At 41.8% G+C, this 20,044-nt stretch overlaps 1 protein-coding gene and 1 long non-coding RNA gene across 4 annotated transcripts; both read right to left on the bottom strand.

Moving 5' to 3' along the window:
* Window positions 1-4,943: 4,943 nt before the first annotated feature.
* On the bottom strand, window positions 4,944-14,058 carry LOC306920452 (mitotic checkpoint serine/threonine-protein kinase BUB1-like). 3 transcript variants are annotated; one of them, XM_079497209.1, is made up of 12 exons: window positions 14,001-14,058; window positions 11,439-11,482; window positions 11,288-11,349; window positions 10,570-10,760; window positions 10,248-10,366; window positions 8,972-9,023; window positions 8,415-8,502; window positions 7,942-8,300; window positions 7,244-7,259; window positions 6,902-6,990; window positions 6,464-6,584; window positions 5,926-6,026 (listed from the first exon to the last, which is right to left on the bottom strand). In XM_079497209.1, exons 3-9 carry the CDS (start codon window positions 11,302-11,304, stop codon window positions 7,246-7,248), a joined length of 840 nt encoding a protein of 279 aa, XP_079353335.1. In that variant the 5' UTR covers window positions 11,305-11,349; window positions 11,439-11,482; window positions 14,001-14,058; the 3' UTR covers window positions 5,926-6,026; window positions 6,464-6,584; window positions 6,902-6,990; window positions 7,244-7,245. The 3 variants fall into 3 exon arrangements, with proteins under 3 accessions (XP_079353337.1, XP_079353335.1, XP_079353336.1); XM_079497210.1 differs by lacking the exon at window positions 7,244-7,259 and having other exon boundaries at window positions 7,938-8,300; XM_079497211.1 differs by lacking the exons at window positions 7,244-7,259; window positions 8,972-9,023; window positions 10,248-10,366; ... (2 more) ...; window positions 11,439-11,482; window positions 14,001-14,058 and adding an exon at window positions 4,944-5,117 and having other exon boundaries at window positions 5,860-6,026; window positions 6,423-6,584; window positions 6,902-6,993; window positions 7,943-8,300; window positions 8,415-8,501.
* Window positions 14,059-15,175: 1,117 nt separating this feature from the next.
* Window positions 15,176-20,044, bottom strand: LOC306920156. The gene is made up of 2 exons (XR_013789621.1): window positions 19,765-20,044; window positions 15,176-16,071 (listed from the first exon to the last, which is right to left on the bottom strand). It is a non-coding gene; the product is annotated as an uncharacterized lncRNA (long non-coding RNA).

Genomic DNA, 20,044 nt, shown 5'->3' with positions numbered 1-20,044 from the left:
ATAGCATGGCACCGAGTGCCACACTACGAGCTTGTAGATCTGCTATTTTTGAAAACTGGGGGGTGCCTGGAACAACATATTTTCAGATGGGGGTCCACGGCCAAATAGAGATAATTCTGGGGGTCCTGGACATAAAGGGTTTAGCACCACTGACATAGAAACATGGGTTTGATGATTTAGAAGACTTTTTTATAATCGGCCTCAGGTCTAAATGGGTAAAAAATGATATCAGCTGTTTGTGTCAGAGTTACAGAAATCAAATGAGTGATTGACTAGACTAGTACTACTTGGACTCCTAATGAGCTTATTTCTTAGCTTTTTCTTATATGTATTCATGAAGTTACTGCCAAAAAAAATCACTTCATTTTTTGTGGAAAATGTTTTGAAATAATAAAAGCTAATTTAGGAAACAACCATAACAGACGCAGTGTTTGGGAACCAGTGCTTTAGGGGATATGAGAATGATGTCATACAGTGCAGATCATCTCTTTTGGGATAACCCTAATGTTATATTAATGTCAATTTGTGTTGCTATACAAATGCTCATTTAACCCATTCTGGACCCCTTTTGGTGTTTTAAGCATTATATTATACTTTAGCTATTGAAAAATAGCAGATCTACAAGCTCATAGTCCCGCGCTACGAGCTTGTAGATCTGCTGTTTTTGAAAACTGGGGGGTGCCTGGAACCACATATTTTCAGATGGGGGCCCAAGGTCAAATAGAGGTAATTCTGGTCCTGGACATGAAAAGGGTTGAGCACCACTGACATAGAAACATGGGTGTAAAGCGACTACATGAAAAGATAACCTTAAAGTCGCTGAGAGGCGATGGGATGGGCCAGGTTGTCAGACGCGCTCCGCTCCACAAACATAAGGAATTCACTGGGTCCAAAACAATGCGTTTAAGGGGTTTTATTAAAGAAATATAAACAACTCATAACGGTGCTCAAACGTAAAGCAAAATGACCACAGCTATAAAGTATATGAAATAAAGTAAAATAAAGCGGTCAACAAAAGGTATGGCGTCCCACACACCCCCTCTCTCTCACTGTGTGTGTGTACCAAACAGGTGAACAGGTGACGTTTATGAATTAATCAGGTCCGCCCCTATGCCCGTCAATCAATCATCCATAGCACCAGTGACAGCGCATTCATTTCATTGACCAAACATATAATCAACATAACCACACATTGCAACAATCCCATTCATGGCTCCTACAATGGTTTTTTCAGAAAACTGTCAGGATTTAGAAGACATTTTTTTAGAATCGGCCTCAGGTCTAAATGTGTCAAAAATGATATCAGCTGTTTGTGTCAGAGTTACAGAAATGTTGACCCCCAGAAATAAAATGAGTGATTGACTGTTTCAAAAAACAGCTATTAATGTATCTGAGATGTTAATTAATACCTAGTCCTCTGGGTTCCTCAGGCGTTGACACTAAGGGGTGCCCACCTGCCCCTGGCAGCTAAATAAAACACCAAGGGGTGCCCACTTGCCCCTGGCAGCTAAATAACACTTTGGGGCAGGTGGAGTCTGCTTTCAGGTTGCCTGACCGGGCGAGTGCTCTTTTGAGAGGGGACGCAACCATATATGAACAACACAAAATATAAAACATCTGAATGTGGGAGAAATTGTCGGTACATTTTTTTATCGTACAGCCTAGTGCAGTGGTTCTCAACCTTTTCAGGCTTGGACCCCCAAAATAATCACATTTAAACTGGGGACGGTGGGGACCCCCACCCTGAGAAGCACTTGGAATTGTAGGAGTTAAGTTGAGGTATTCCATTTAGTTTTTTATATATATTTACATAGTGAAAACAGCAGATCTACAAGCTCACATTTGCGAGGCGTTGTGAGCTTGTAGATCGGCCATCTTATACTATGGTCACTTCAGTCACCATCACCTGGGCCCCCCCCAAAATATGTTCAAATGTGACCTATCATTTTACAATGGACATTTTATTTTTTTATTTTACTTTGTTTGCAAGTGCCCCTGAGACCTTAGTAGGACAGTGGTTCCCAGAAGTTTTAGCTTGTGACCCAAAATATAAATTAGACATTCTCCTGGGACCAGGGGTCATCAACATGTTGGCTTGTGGTGGACATTGTTTCAATTTTTGCCACAGACACACACACAATGAGTGGACAACAACAATAACAATATTAGCTGAGGGTGTTCAAATGAAACTAAATGGACCCATAAGCGTCCATGTGGTTCCATGTGTAAACATTTGAGAACCACTAGTACTAGCTTGGACTCCTATGAGCTTATTTCTTAGCTTTTTCTTTCAAAGCACTGCATTTTGGTTTAATTCATGAAAGGTTTAGCTATTTTTTGAAAAACGTTTTAAAATAATTTAGGAAACAAAACCATAGGGGATATGATAATTATGTCACAGTGCAGATTGCAGATCAGCTCTTTTGGGATGAAGACAGATAGTCACTTACAGTGATGTAGGCCTACTACAGACACTGATGAAGAAAAAAATATACATCTCAAATACAGACAAGAGCTGTCAATCTCTCCATTTCAGCATAAAGAATAGAAAATCCATGTTACACTGAGCACTTTACACAACTCAGACACCCAGATGGACCCAACATGTATTGACAGCATCAAACGTTTTGCCACATTAAAGCCTTCCTTCTTCATCTGGTCAGAAAAAGGCAACCTACAAGCTTGCAGATCGGCTATTTTCAACAAATCAAACCCTTTCATGTTTAACAACTGTATAGTTATGATGATGATGTTGATAAAGTTGACAAAAACGGAGCTAACAGCTCATGCCCTCCCTCAATCTGCTACATAATAAACCAAGCTAAATATATTTAAAATAATGTCTTGTCATTTAGGGGTTCTAATGAGTATAATGATCAGTGATGATCTTATCTATGGAACATAATATTTGGCTTGACATACTGTTGTATGGTCTACTCTGTCTGTGTTGTTGTGACCATGCTAAAGCGCTAATTCCGTTAGCATCAGTCCCTTGGTCAAAGATAAGCAAATAAAAAAATATGGCAGTTTAAACACGCAATGTTACATGTTTTTAGCAAGGGGGCAGGCAGGCTTTCCAACGTTGAAGCTCTAGGTCCTAGTGGTAGGACGAGGGACTACAGGCGGACCCGTGGATTCATGACCGGGAAACCCCGTGCAGCTGGGCTTTAACGTTGAGCGCTCGGTTGCCCTACGTCACTCAGGACCTCAAAGTTGAGGTCCTGGGAGGGACTTCCGGCAGTCTTCCGGGTGCTTCAAAACGCCACTGAGCAACTTCCACTGACATGAATAGCTGGGGGGGCGGAGCTTCGCGCTAGTTCAGTCTCTATTATATATATACTCTATGGTTTTTAGAGGAGTTTTGTTGCTTTTCTGTGGTCATTAAATACCTGTTGTTGTTACTGTCCGGACGGACGGTAGACAGACTCCACACTGGTGGCACAAGGCAGTGAGTGAGGCAGATGTAGAAATCCCGTCCATAATTTCGTCCAAACTTATAAAACATAAAAATCGGGATGTTGTTGGGACCCTACCGACACATCGATACCGTAATTATTTTATCAAAATGCCTGTAAATTAATTCCCAAAGTGTTCTTTTTCTCATCTCACCGCAGCTCCTCCCGGCCGGGCAGCAATGGCCGCCGTGACAGTTTCTGGGAGATGGGGAGGGGGGCGGGGACCTGCTCTCCTCGCATAATGAGAAGACGGGTGAGGAGTGGGCGAACGGAGACTCGGAATGCATTGCAGTGGATGGGAGCGGCGAACGGAGACTCGAGGGGGCGGGCCCGGCGAGCGGAGACTGAACGGAGACAGGGGCTTCAGAATGGGACTCTACGGGGCCGAGCGGAGACTGTGGGCGTGCTCCCGAGCGGAGACCGACCGTAGACTCCAGCTCTGCGAGCGAGCGGACGTGGGAGACCCAGCCAGGTTTGAATCCACAGCACCGTCAGGACTTTAGCGAGCAGCTACATGTATAAGAATTAAAGTTATCAAAGTCAATTAAAATCAGCACCACCTTTTACCTGCTGCAATATTTAAGCAATGACAATGTGACCTATAGCTAAGCCCCTCCCCAAACTGCTATGGTCCAATCACAGCTAAGCATAACATGGTTTAGAGTAGACAAACCTCTCCCATGCTAAAACATTGTTTTAAAAAAAAGAAATGTCATGCCCATATTATTCCAGTGTATATGGCAGGCCTTGACGGATTTGGAAGAGATTTTGAAGGTCTGGTTCCCAAAAAAAAAATCCATGATATTTAGTAATTTACATTGGAATGAATGAGCCTGGCTGGAAAGTGTCCAAGTGGGAGTGTCTAAGTGGGCGAGGCCAGGTCTTAGCTATAGGTCCACATTTTGCTTTGTACTTTAGGAATATATTGCATATAGCCCAGTTAAGATATAGGATTCAGGCATGACATTACTGAGACAGCCAGGTTTTATTTCAGTCAAAGGCAATTATTTTAACAGGACCACTTTTCCTGTGGATTCAATACTGCCTGCATTTATTAGACTAGCAGAAACAATAGGACAGTGATTCTCAACCTTTTCATTTAAATGACCCCCAGTCTGATATCCAATAGGCCACAGACCCATTTGATACCATTAAAAACAAGAATTGACATAAGTCATACTAGTGGGTTGTTGTTCCAACTTGCTGGCTGCAATGCTATCCCATTGGCTGAGGTCAGCTAGAGGCAAAAAGTCTGATTGCCTAGAGACGAGGCAGCCAATGAAATAAATTGCCACTACCAACCTGATATAAAGTAGACCAGCCTGCTTCGCAGCTGGTAAAAAAAATAATATGGAACCCACATTCTACAGTACATTTGTTTGGGTCCTGGGACCACCAAGGGTCCAATGAGTCCAAACAGACCACAAATTAGGCCATGGCTAAGCCCACAAAACTTACAAAAAGGCAACAGAACACTTTAAATTTAAAATATCACTTGTTTATTTATTTACTTTAAATTTAAAAAACATTAAACATTTTTAAAAACAGTAAAATCTAAAAACAAAACAGCGGACTCAACAGTAAAAATCAAAACAGTGGTTGATCTATTTCTTGGAAGGCCGGTTCTCCAGGAGCAGAACCACCAGGCGACTGTGGGGGTTCCTGTGGAAGGGAGACAAAGATGGGTTAACGGCCAACATTTCATACTTTTGGAAGTAGTCTAAATTCTCAGTAGTTCACTTTCACGAATAGCAGATGTACCGATCTTGCAGTGACAGGCAGCAAGCTTGTATATCTGCTATTTTTTAATAGCAGATGCAGCGACAATGACACAGATGCTTAGCTGGTTTTAACGAGTGAACACTTAAATGGATAGTTCAGATTTTTTAAACTTAAGTTGTATGAAATACTTGCCATTAATATAGTGGTTGCAACTGTATTAATTGATTGCCCGAGTCCTGTGGTGGGAGTTCTGCTCTGGTTTTGGTGAAATATCAAGTAGTTCCGGTCATTTTGTGGGGGGGCACTGGGGGCCACGCAGTAAAAGTAAATGAATCCACAAAACTAACGTCATTTGTATCGTTGACCTATTTCTAAAATATTAGTGCAACTTCCGTTCTTTTTTTACCCCTCTATCACACAGAACTATGTTTTGTGTCCATATCACTACGCCCAAAAAATTGTTCCATGTGATAGAGGGGTCAAAGTTGAACAAAAGTCATGCTAATATTTTAGAAATAGGTCAACAATACAAATTACGTTAGTTTTGTGGATTCATTTACTTTTACTGCGTGGCCCCAGTAAAAAGTTGGTGTGCCATATATAGAATCTACTATTTATCAAATCTAAAACAACCCAGATGCTTTCGGATTAAGATATTAATATGAAATATGGCCCAACCCACCTCTCTCCCAACAGGAAGTTGTCAGACTTGATGTCAGCATGGATGATGTGGATTTTGTGCAGCTGTTCCACCATGTGTAGGATGCACATGGTGAGGTACATGACTACCGGCTGGGGCATCAGCTTGTCACCCAGACTTGCACTCTTCTTGTACAAGTTGACCGCATTCTGGGGGACAAAGCGTCGTCAGTCGTGAGATTATGTTTCACTTTCATCCTGAATTGGTGCATGTGACTGACGTAAGTCCAAAACTGTGATTTGTGAAATGGCGTGGAAGTAGCTTCATAAACAGTACAGCACAATACACAGAACTGTGTTGAGGTATCTGGCTGAGGTATCTGTGACACAAGTTGCTTGCACCGTGATAAATTTAATCTATTGTTAGTATGCCCACTTAATACTCCAACTTAGAATGACAAATAAACTGCAAATGGCTGATCTACAAGGTTACAACGCTGTGACACTTTGTGACCTTGTAGATCAGCAATTTTCTGTCCGACATGCGGACGCATGTCGGACTAATGCCCTGTCTGAATTACATGCGGTCCCCCAATGGGCACCCACCAGTAGAGTTCCATAACCATGGAGCTCTCCAAGCAGCACACCTCCTTCGCTGAAGAGGTGGGCCGAGTGAAATGTACTGAAGAGATGCCGCACATCTGGTGCCAGTCGAGCATCCAGCTGTGTGTTGATGTGAAACTCCCACGGATGGCCTGGCTTCTGGACCTACGTTACCAAACGTAATGTATTGAAGATAGCATTAATAGGCACCTGTTGAGTGTTCTTCATGGCATACTTTAAACCAATTCTGGACGGGAACACGTTTGTTTTAACTAAGCATTATGTTATACTTTAGCTATTGAAAAATAGCAGATCTACAAGCTCATAGCGCGCCACCGAGTGGCGCGCTACGAGCTTGTAGGTCTGCTATTTTTGAAAAATCGTAATCGTGTTCTCAAACACACCCAAATTATGAGTGTGGGTGGGTGGGTCAAACCAAGTGGTTCAAAGTTACGTTTGTTAATGCAGAGGTTTGGTGTTACCTTTATAACAATTTTGATGCCCGACGCCTGGGCGATGGCCTGGTAGACGGTCGTATCTCCTTCCTTACCGCTCCTTCCTCCTTCCTTACCTGTCAGTGGCGGAAGTACTGATGTTTTACTCAAGACAGACGTAATAATATTAGTACTTTGATACTGTAAGTATATTTTGATATGTGAGAAACTCTCCAAACTACGCATTCTACAACTACATGCTGACAACACGTCTGGGGAACAGACTTGTGTTCACAGGTGTGATTTTTTTTAAATTTATCTTTAGACTAGAATAATTGTGGAATTTGTTACATCTGAACAACACAGATACAATATGAGAGTTTCACATACCATTACCCTTGGTAATTGCGAACGCAGTGATTGCGAACGCAGTGAGCATTTACTATGAGACCCAGCAGATCACGTCTGTGTGTGTGTGTGTCTGTGTGTGTGTCACGCTGTAACACCACCCGCCCACCACCAGAGGGCGCAGCTGTATCACACACAAAAACACACACACACACACACACACATGCACGCACACACACACACACACACACACGCACGCACGCACGCACGCACGCACGCACCCGCACACACACACAAAACTTAACTTAAAAAAAAACTTAACTTAAAAAAATAAAATAAAAAAACGCACGCGCACACACACACACAAAACTTAACTTAAAAAAAACTTAAGTAAAAAAAAACTTAACTTAAAAAAAAAACTTAAAAAGGAAAACGCACACACACAAAACGTAACTTAAAAAAAACTTAAGTAAAAAAAAAACTTAAAAAGGAAAACGCACACACACAAAACTTAACTTAAAAAAAACTTAACTTAAAAAAATAAAATAAAAAGGAAAAACGCACGCACACACACAAAACTTAACTTAAAAAAAAACTTAAGTAAAAAAAACGTAACTTAAAAAAAAAACTTAAAAAAGATAACTTAAAAAAAACCTTAAAAAATTACGTAATTTATTCTAATTGTTGTTTTTGCAATTTACGAGCTGCGTTCGCTTCCCGCGTTCGCGCGTCTTACTTGTGGTAATGGTATACCCAGGCTGGCCGCCTGGGTGGCAATGCTGGGCATGTCACACTGCCAGATTTTGCAGGTCGTTTTGGCGTCATCATGGGGCCAATGCTCTGCCGCGGGGAAGCGGCTGCTTGATGAGCACGTTGGGGGCTCTCGAAGGCATCCAGGTCCGGCTCCGTCACTACCTCGGGACTCGCGATGCCCGACAGCGCTTTGGCAGTGGGAGGGGTCACAGTGTTGGAGAAACATGAGGTGACATTGTGGTGCTGGCCCGACGGGAGGCCTTCTCCCACTATGGTTCCCTGGAGCTTGGAAAGGCCCAGCGCCGTTTCAGACAGCTTCTCGTCCGACGCGTTCTCTACAATGGGGCTGGAACGAGAGGAAGGAAGATTAGTAATACGATTTCTGCCCAATCCTATGACACCAAAACAGGCTATAATCAAAGTTTTTCCAATTTGGCCCAGGTTTTATTAGCACACATACAGTGTTGGTGGTGGACTGGAGCAATCCTCATCTGTGAAGACGGTAAATGGCGTTGGGTTGGTGGGGGGTTTACAGGACAACGGTACACCTTCAAAACATCAAGGGTCGGGAAGAGGGGGAGAATTCATTACGAGCAGCATTATTATCTGCGGGTGTCCACTATAATTGCGTCAGTGTCAGTTTCCGCACGGACATATTTGCTGTGTGCACAGACGTCAGCCAATGAGAAAACAGCTGGACTAGTAATCTAGTAAGAGAGTGGCGACACGCTTTGATCTCGGTGCAAAGCGGGGTGCTATGGGCTATAGTTTCAAACATTGGAACTATCCCATTGAGATAGAATGAGCGCTTCCGCATTCCATTGTTACAATGAGAGTCTACGCTAGTATCGCCACTCTTACTAAATTACTCTGAGCTGGACTAGCTTGCACATTGATTATAGACATCTTGGGGAAGATGGTTTTTATATAGCTTCAATTACAGTATTTAAGCATTACGCTAAACACCTGATGTGCATATACTTGGACATACACCACCACCTCCCCTTAAGGACATACCAATTGCAGCTTGGGGCAGTGATGCATTTGAGTCTTCCAGCAGGGTTGGGGCCTGAAACATATCCATTTTGAACAAAAAAAATCATGAACGCAGCATGCAATTTACGTGAAATCTTTCACACATTTTCTTACTAGGCTGAGGAATATATATCCCACCCTTTTCACATTGGCCTGTTATAACGCCACCAACAGGTTGATTTTTGCAAAACACATTTTTGGAACAAAATGCCTCAAATCATCCAATTGCCATCAAAGGCATATGAAGAAATGGCACCCTTTTCACATTGGCCTATTATAGCGCCACCAGGAGGCCACAACCTGAACTGCCCTGGTGGAGACCTGTGCCCAGAGGGGCACTTTTTCTAGTTTACAATAGTGTTGTGCCTGAGCCGTTTCTTTTCTTGTTTGTTATTATGTTCTTGTTGTGTAATGTCTGTTTGTCCTTAATTTTGTTAAAACCAATAAATATACTTTATAAAAAAAAGAAAAAAGAAGCATGGCATAGGTTCTGAATTAGTCGAGTATGCAGTCTTAGGTATATTCAGTGATTTGACTTAATTCAAATATCACTTCTTTTTTTCTGGATAATCCTCCCTACTATAGAGTGTGCTGACCATATAAGGAGTTCCTCCCTGTCCCCAGTGAGCCCCTGGGGTCAAAGAACCCTAGTTTCAGTTTTGGTGGCGGGTGGCAAAGCCTCCATCCAATCAGGATGAGAGGGGCCTTCCTCCAATCATGATCGAGTGGGGGCGGGCCTTGGTGCACATGCTGTTGGCCTGTTGCACTTCCCCCCACTGTAGTGCGTGTGCACATTTTGTTACCGGGGCAGGCTGGGTGGTTTTCCAAATCACCCAAATCACTGAATGCTCCTTTAACCACAGGTTAGTTGTAGCTTCCAATGGGCTATATGCACACAGAATATAGCCCATTCCCTACTTCCTTCATGGGTGTTAGCGATGATACTAATGAAGGCACTGTTACATTTAGTGTGCAGTTGTTCTCAACGTTTTAATTTCAAGGACCCCTTAACTCTGTACAAATGGTTCCATTTGTACACGCAGAGTTACAAATACACACCCGTATGGGGCCATTTGGAACCCAAGGACACTTTGAGACAGAGCAGAGCAGCACCCCTCCGTTTGCCAGAATGGAACAGAGCCTTCATTAGCATCAGCGGTAACACCTGTGGAAGAAGGGGCCCCAAGTTCTTTCCAAAATGGTGTGTGCATAGAGCCCATTGCAAAGAATGCAGAGGTTTGGGAAGGCCTGGTCTAACCTGCTGGTCGGCAGGGCATCTGGCTGCAGTGGGCCCCTGGTTCTGATCCGACATTTCCAGCATCCTCTTCATGTGAGCAAGGCGCTCCTCTGACTCCCTCAATCGCCTCTGGTTCTCCTCTGCTCAACCAGAACACAGCAAGAGATTTAGCATAACAAACACAGGGCTTTGTGTCGTTATCCTTTTAGCATAGCTTGAATTGTTTTACAGGTTACAAGTATTCAATAAATCACATGACAAAGTAGGTCACTCATTTACAGGAGAAAGAAAGTTGAAATAAGTTTCTGCCCGACAGCTGCAATATTATTAATACTCAACTTACCAAACTCTCTCCGCTCCTTTTCCTCTTTGAGCTTCAGAAAGTACTTGGCAGCCCTGACTTCCTCGAAGCAGTACTCCGAGCCCTCGCAAACCAGGCTGTCTTTGTAGTACCGCGAAAAGACGTCCGACCTGGTCACAGACGACTTTACGCCGGCATTTTCTGAGCGTGATATGGTGATATCATATAGAGGCCTGTAACACGAGTGCATTTTGATTCCATTTCTACACTTGTAATAAGAGTCCTTGAAATTAAAATGCCTGAGAACCACTAGGCCAGGGGTTCTCAACGTTTTGGGCTCCCCAATACAAATTGACTGCTACAATAACCATAATAATAAGAGAAAATACATCATAAATACTGAAACCAGATATAATCATTAAGGAAAGTTTGTGCGTGTACTATGTAAACTCAAAATACCCCCCCATAATAATTTGGCGACCCTGAGGGGTCGTGACCCCCAGGTTGAGAACCCCTGAACTAAGCTACTGAAACTGTTGAGAACAAAATGACTTGAATATAGTAAGAAACAAAAAAGGTAACTCAGTTGGACTGATGTTACTGGAGGTGGTGGGAACCGACAGTCACTGTAGCCCTGTGATGCAGTCAAATGTGTTATTTGGAGAACTGTTCGCTACTACATAAGAGAAACAAAAAAAGGCTTGCCTGATGGAACCAAATCATGTCAGTGAGTACACAGGGACAGCAAGCACACACAAACCTTGCTTGATGCAACATTCTGGTTGAGGACCTGGGAATCCTGAAGGGGATGCCGTTCACGGCCTATGGAACACATTAGACAGCTGACATGATGATACACAGTACGGAATGCAAACAAGCCAACAAATGAATTATAATGGAAGATATCTCACCTGACACTCCTGGTTGGACTCTGGAGGTTCTCATTTCAAACTTCCTGCAAATCAGAACCAAAGCCCCCAATTAGCTTATGCATTCAAAGAACATAACACTGGTGTCAGCATCTCCCTGCTGTTATTGTCCTGTTCACTGATGGAGATAACAGCTTCACCTTCAACACAGATGCTAAAAGTCTGTGCTTTGCTTCCCTTCATTCAATTAGGAATTTGACTTAAACTGTAAAATAAGTTAAGTAGTCTTTGTGACATTCATCTGATCGACAATTTACCGTTTCAGATTTCATACAAAAAAAACAATGGTGAGTCCTGCTGCTGGATACCTTGATATGAACATCGTTCTTAGAAAAAGGTTATCAATAGAATGATCGCTTAGAAAATAATTGATAGTTGCAGCTTAACGGGAATCACCTGAATTCATGGAGGACAGCATCTGCGGGCTGTGCCTGGCTCTCCATGGCTCCCTGGTAGACAGAGGCAGCCTTTTCGGGCTTCCCCTGCCGCTCTTCCTGCTGGGCCCAGGCTATATAGAAGGCTGCAGTCCTAGTCCCAATACCCTTACCGTGGACATAGCTGAACACAGAAGTGGGATCTTCATAGTAACTTGCCTGCACCAAACGGATTAAAATCAAAAAGCACAATTTGTGAGAACCGCAGGACTAAATAATAGAGTGTAGCCAGTATCTAGTGTGGACCAACATGTGAATAGTACATTCAGAGACATTAAAACAGGACAACGTAATTGTATTTTTATCAGAAGAACATTGAAATGAATGATAAAAGCACCAAAAACCATTTCAAAGACCCAAACCTGCACTCCATCCATATTTGGGATAAAAAAAAATAGGGGGCAGGGGAGAGGCTGATAAAATGAATCAAAACATGTGTCAATGCATTTGGGAAATATCTCGACATTCTTACCAATCGAATGCAGTAGGCCACATATCTGATGTCATCTGAATATCTTTTAACATTGTGAAATCTTTTCACAATTCTGTCAAACACATCTTGCATCCCTGCAGAAGCTCCAGCAGGCAGTCTCTTCTCAAGACTCTGGGCAAATCTAGAACAAATGCACTTATATAATATGTTCTGCACATTATATTACGGTCATCATCTTCAGTTTTGTTGAAAAACGGCATTGCATATCGACATTTACCTGTCCCACTCCTCCAGAGGGTCATCTCCTGTGTAGCCATCCAAACTGCTTTCAAAGCTCCTGAAACAGTTACATGTTAATAAGTATGGGCTCATTCGCAGTGGTTTCATGGCTTTCATAACCTCTTGAGCCCTATTGCCCCCGCCGGCGGGGGCAGCGGCTGTCCACCTCTGAACAGCGCTCAGCGGGGCAATGGAGACCCAATTGGTCTCCGGTTCCAACGCCGATGTTGCAGATTTTCCCCCCGGACCCCCCTGGGGTTTAAGAGGTTCTATGTTCCCCACTCAAAAAAGAAAGAAAAGGTTCTATAAAAAGGTTCTATGTTCCCCACTCAACCATGGCGGCTGTGGACAGTTCAGAAGTTAACATATGAACCCCGGTCCCCAAAAGTAGGCGGGTGTGTGTGCGTCTGCCTGCGTGCGTGCTCGCCCAAAGGGCAGGTTTCTGATAGTAATTTCTCCCCATTATGTTCCGTTATGTGTGTTTAGAGATGATATTAAATAATTTGAAATTAAAAATTAATATTTCCTGCATTTTTGGGTGAGCGGGGAACATAGAACCTTTTTTCAGAGGAAAATGGGGGACATAGAACCTTTTTTAGTTGAGTGGGGAACATAGAACCCTGGGAACATAGAACCTTTTTGGGGTAAGCGGGGAACATAGAACCTGGGGAACATAGGTACACTCCCTTTCATTGTTGCAAATTCAATTCATGTATCTATCTATCTGCAGTCAGCAATAGCCTTGGATCAAGACAATGTTTACTTTCGAATATATGATACGAGTTTTGATCTCTATTGTCTAACCCCGTAATAGTCACTGGACATCCATGATCAAAGTCCATTTCTCCATATATATAAACAAAGTACTAACCCTGTAGCCATGGATCGTTAACTCGACATTTGGGAGGCACTGGTAGATAGATGTATCTGATCGATTTATCGAATTGATCAAATACATCTACGAGAGTCTAAATCTTAGACTAGGAGTGAGCCGCGAGGTTAATCATGCGTTCACACGTAGTGTTTTATATGAATTAAATATAGGAAGCTCATAGTATTCATTATACATATATTCTACTGTAGTTAGGTCCAAGGGTGGGGTTAGGGCTTTAGATAGCTAGGCTTTAGACAGACGTAAGTTTGTTAAGTTTAATTATGATCCTTAATGACTATTTTTATGTATTTGATGTGTTGTTCTTGCTTACTATAAATCGCTCAGAATTAAGCTTCTGATAAATGCCTAATTCATTGTAAGCTCACACAAGGGGCAAGCCTAGCCCAAACATTTAGACTCAGGGCAAGCCTACAGTCTGTAGCTTTCAAGGCGTGAGCTAAGCTAAAAGCTAACGTCAATTCAAGTTGACAATTGTTTACATTTTCCAAGAAAAGCCGACTTACCGCAAACTCGTGGGGACATCCATCTCAAGAAGAAATTTAAAAGTATCGTCCGCCGTTATGTTGACAATGTGTTGAATGAGAAAATGAGAATTAGCTTTTAAATCTAACTGCAGCTGTGCGGGTCCGCCCCACTGACCAATCAGCGTTGAGCGACCAACGTGATTGATTGATTGATTGCAGATGGGTTTAGTCCAACAGTGGAATCATGAGCCTGAATGGGAGGCTTTTTTTTTTTAAACCGGGAACTTTTTTTGGAATATAATTTGTCCCCATATTCAAAACAGTTGAATATGGGGAAAGTAGATACAGTTGGAGAGGGGTATATACAACTCTGTCTATACTCTATGGCTCTGGTAATTATACAGGTAGACTAGGTACTATTAGTGCTTCACTTGCAGCGTGCTTATTGCGTCATCTTCTGGCTTGAATAGTGTACTGCACCATGGCACTGGCTGGCTGACATGCAGAAAAGAAATACTCCTGAAGTTGTATTTTCCATGTGTTCCATCAAACTAGTCAAATTAGTCTTTAAACTGAATTTATTTTTATGAATTCAACCGATTCTGTTACCCAGTTATGGATGTGAATTCATGAAAAAGAGAGAAAGAGATTTATATGGGGGTTTACAATAAACCAGCGTTTAAAACATGTATAAATGCATTTTTTTAATCGATCAAAAACACACACAGATGAATTATGTCAAAAACACTTTTATTTCAGTAGCATCTTTTTGTGATTTCCAATGGAAAAGACACAGTATGTTGGTTTGGCATAGATTCTTTTTTTGTCTTGCGTAAGTAAGGCAAGGCTTAAAGTATTCAGTTCCTTTTTGTTAAAGCTCAGGCTGCAAAGATCATCATCATCATCCTCATCTATTCCGTCAACGATATATAACTTACTAATTCCTCATTCCTTCAGTCCCACCACAATGGGTCATATCTAGGCCCACTTTTACTTGCTGAAAAACTGAAACTGAAAAATACACGGCCATTTCAGTCGTCAGTAGTCTGCTCCCGGTATAGAACCTGTTTAGACGTACAGTACACTAGCGCTTTGCTCACACCAGTTGAGACAAACCCAGTATGTCATAAGGCACTAGGTAAACACATACACACCCTGACCAAATAAAATATAAATAACCCCCCACCGTAACACATACACCCCCACACACACTTTAATTTCAAGGACCCCCAGTCTGGTATGCATTGGCGCCACAGACCCCCACTACTACTACTATTACTACTACTACTACAAATGGTTCCATTTGTAGACTCTCAGAGCTACAGACCTGTTCCAAACCTGTTCCGTTTGGTTCCTAACTAAGAACCATTTAGCTGGGGGACGCCCTGGCACCCCCGCAAGGAACCATTGAGGGTCCCCCGCGGGGTACATACGTTGGTTAGACCAACAGTCCTACAGTCATTAGTCCGACAACACCGTCGCTCCCGACATGCGGGTTAAAAGTAACCCATGCTGCGGGTTAAAATTCACCCGTGGCTCCTGACAAGTGCTGCAGGTTCAAACTAACCCGTGGCGGGTTAAAAATCACCCGTGGCGTCCGCATGCGGTTAGGGTTAGGTTAGAGTTTTGGGTAGGGTGTTGGACTCATGACTGTAGGACTGTTGGTACTTTGAGAACCAGTGTTCTTAACCACACACACACACACACACACACACACACACACACACACACACACACACACACACACACACACACACACACACACACACACACACACACACACACACACACACACACACACACACACACACACACACACACTCATAACCCAACATAACTACACTTTCTTATTATTCCTTTTCTTCTTCTTCCTGATGGGCTGCTGAGGGTTGTTGCAGGCTCTGTCTGCCTGTGTTGTTGTTGTTGAGGCAGTGGCTCCTTTAGAGGGACCATCTGCATCTTCTGGCTGGACAGGGACCGATGCTTCTTGTTGTACTGGTTCTTGTACCGGTTCAGCACACTGCTCCTTCTGGGTCTTCTCTTCTTGTACCGGTGGCGCCGCCGCCGCTGGCGTGGGCGATAGCTCGATTTCCATCACTTCAGCGTCAACCTTTAAAAAGGGCAAGGGCAAACGGATAATACTTTTTAAAATAAATGCTGGACATTCAAATCTAACTGCAGTCGTGCGGGTCCGCCCCACTGACCAATCAGCGTTGAGCGACCAACGTGATTGATTGATTGATTGCAGATGGGTTTAGTCTCTAAACAGTGGTATCATGAGCCTGAATGGGAGGCTTTTTTTTTTTGAAACCGGGAACTTTTGGAATATAATTTGTCAGTATTTTTTCTTTTTGTTTGTTGTGTGTTTAACTTACTGGGACCCTTTAGGGGGAGTCTGGGAGTCAGAGAGGTGCCTACATATAAATGAAATATAAAAATGAAGCATGGGCAATGGAGTTTTTGATTTTTATTGCAAGTATTATTATTATTTATTTATTGTTTTGTTTTTTGTTAATTTGAAAGTTGAATATTTTGACGAGAGACGGAGGAGGGACATGTACTCGCATGCAGTCCACCATGCAAATATGGGGTTAATTAATCTCATATTGTCCACATGGACCATCCTGTGGCATGAGTTTTGTATTGAAAACTCTTCTTTTCACATAAATATAATAATGTGGAATACCTCACGTAACCATAGAGAGGTTACATACGTTGGAAGTGCACGGTTGGGTGGCTTGTCACGTTTTATAGTTTTGACACTGTATATGAATATTTCATTTTTGTTTCTTTTTTGGCTGATTAAAGGCTTTGAATATGATGTAATTGCGGCTCCCAAGGGAAGCGGAATGGGAAAACTTAAATTATACTTAAAATCATTTTCTTACAGGAAACACACCTGAACAAAGTGGAACATGCAAAATTGGAAAAACTAGCTTCGGCCCAAGTTTTTTCCTCCTCTTTTACATCAGCTAAAAGGGGTGTGGCAATAAGCCTATCTCACAGAATTTCCCCGCCCCCTAAATACGCCCCCTTTCGGGGTTAGTGGTGATAGCGTGACGTCACTCCATAGACGCTACATGTTAACAGAGGTAATTTAAGAAGTCTACAACTTTTGTTTTCTCAAGGTAAGGTTTGTTCTATCTGTTCGACCTGATTTACCATCTTGTTTGCTTCATAATAATATTGGTCTGTCACATTTTTACATTAGAAAATGTACTTAGATTCTCCAGAGAAAAAAACGTGTAAATGCTCATGTTAAAGACACCACTATTTACCGGAAGTGGGCGTGGAAAGCGGGCTGTGAGATAGGCCTATTCTAATTAAAAATAATCTAATGTTTAGCAGTGAAAAATGTATCAGAGATAAGGAAGGAAGGTACATTCTTGTAATCGGGGAAATAGAAGAACAATGTATATAGTACAGCGGATTACCAAAAAATTGTGCACTTTTTCAAAAAAGCATGAAACTTTTACCATAGTTAGATGATACCATGAGGTGTATTTTCAGATGTGGAGTCAAGTCAGATTTGACCCCTGAGGCCCGGTAGAGCATAATATGTGACCAATACCCATAACATCCTATATAAGGCAAAAAAGTCCAAATTTCATCATTCTTCAAGTAGCATGTGACATATGAAACTAGGGTGATTTCATGATGCTGAATCCATTCCAAGCATTAGTTTTGCAAAAAAACACTCATTGGGCTAAAAACGGCCAATGCCGTCATCACAAATTGATGATGCCAGCACATTTGGGCAAGTGGGCATGGCCGTTTTAAGCCCAATGAGTGTTTTTTTGCAAAACTAATGCTTGGAATGGATTCAGAATCATGCAAACACCCTAGTTTCATATGTCACATGCTACTTAAAGAATGAAGAAATTTGGACTTTTTTGCCTTATATAGGATGTTATGGGTATTGGTCACATATTATGCTCTACCGGGCCTCAGGGGTCAAATCTGACTTGACTCCACATCTGAAAATACACCTCATGATATCATCTAACTATGGTAGAAGTTTCATGCTTTTTTGAAAAAGTGCACAATACCTCTTGTATTGGGGTATAAGCCGCTGTACTAATAACTCTCATTAATGTTTACAACCCACCTGGAAAAGGAGTAGATCTTGTGAAAAAAATCCTAACATTATTAACAACAGAAGGGAAGGGCATGATCATTATGGGTGGTGATATGAACTTAACAATGAATCAGAAGGATACCCAGAGTAAAATAAAACATAAATCGGAACAAGCAGCGGGATTAATGAGAAAAGCTCAAATTGAGCTGGGACTTGTAGATGTATGGCGCTGCTTACATCCCCAAGAAAAGGCTTTTACTTTTTTCTCTGGTGCACACAATGTTTATTCAAGACTGGATTATTTTTTCATGTACAAGAATGAGATCTCAAAAGTTACACAATGTGAAATATTACCCATAGCTATAACGGATCACGCACCAGTCATAATGGTACTAAATCTGAAAAGGGAACGAGGGGAAACTTTATGGAGGTTAAATAATTCCCTGCTTGATGATCAGTATTTTAAGGATAAAATTAAACAAAGCGTGAAGTCTTATCTTGAGATAAACGATAGTGAGGAAGTGTCATCAACCATACTGTGGGAAGCTGCAAAAGCCACAATAAGAGGGGAAATAATAGCATACTCATCTCAGAAAAAAAGGAATAGAGAACAGTCCTGGAAAATAAAATAAAAAGATTACAAGTACTTTCAAGTCTGTTAAGATATATGTAGACGAAATGAAAGCCTGGGTATCGAGGCTAAGATATATGCTTCATTAAACAGAAAAGATACAACCAAGGACATGAAGTGTCCTAAAGAAGACATCATTATGTTGTGGGGGAAATAGAAGCCGTTGTATTCTATAATTGGTTAAATCCCTGTTGTTGTTGTTGTCATGTCCTCAAGTCCAAGTGAGGCACCACCATGCTCCTACTGTAAGTACTCAGTACTCACATACTGTAAATCAATGAGTTTTTTCCCTGAGACCCACAGGGCCCCTTCAGAGGAAATGACCCAATGAGAGACTGCAAAATAATGACTTTTCAGATCAGGTTTCTCCTCTCCACTGTTATATCTCCCCTCCTACAGTACAGACACTTTTAGAATGATGTACTAAATCTGATCTAACAACAATAATCTTCTCTTATGGGGGTCCCTGGGGGACAAAACCTTTTCGAATGGCGGTCTGCTGCGTAATACCTCCTCATACGTATCAATGTGTATCCGTGACTGAGACTGAACCCTACTAAATCTCATAAATGCCTCTCATGAAACTCAGAAGAGGGGGACATTTGAATTTGGTGTAGAATAAGGAAATAAAAGAGAAGCATGTTGTTCTAGAATAGATAGTGGTGGAAAAAGTACTCAAAATGTTTTACTTATGTAAAAGTATCAATACTGCAATATAGAACTACTCCGTTACAAGTAAAAGTTCAGAATTCAAAATTGACTTGAGTACAAGTACAATAAGTATTGGTATCAATACTTTAAAAAGTACCAAAGGTAGAAAGTATACCCATGTAGAATGTCTCATTTCAAGCTTTCAAATGTCATTTTGTTTTTAAATAGCAGATCTACAAGCTCACAATTGTCAAATGGCCAAAAGGTTGAAGTGGTTAATCTATGCTTTTGCTTTGTAATAATAAGATTCAAAATCTACAAAGTAACTAAAGTGTTCAAATAAATGTAGTGGAGTAAAAGTACAATATTTAGATGCAGTGGATTAGAAATTAGTGGAAATTGGAATTATAAAGTATAGCACAAATACTGTGGTCATTAAATACCTGTTGTTGTTACTGTCCGGACGGACGGTAGACAGACTCCACACTGGTGGCACAAGGCAGTGAGTGAGGCAGATGTAGAAATCCCGTCCATAATTTCGTCCAAACTTATAAAACATAAAAATCGGGATGTTGTTGGGACCCTACCGACACATCGATACCGTAATTATTTTATCAAAATGCCTGTAAATTAATTCCCAAAGTGTTCTTCTTCTCATCTCACCGCAGCTCCTCCCGGCCGGGCAGCAATGGCCGCCGTGACAGTTTCTGGGAGATGGGGAGG

Source organism: Electrona antarctica, assembly GCF_951216825.1.
Source record: "Electrona antarctica genome assembly, chromosome: 3".
NCBI classification, from domain to species: domain Eukaryota; kingdom Metazoa; phylum Chordata; class Actinopteri; order Myctophiformes; family Myctophidae; genus Electrona; species Electrona antarctica.
The sequence above is the reverse complement of the archived record's forward strand: the minus strand, read 5'-3'. Positions and strand labels throughout refer to the sequence as shown.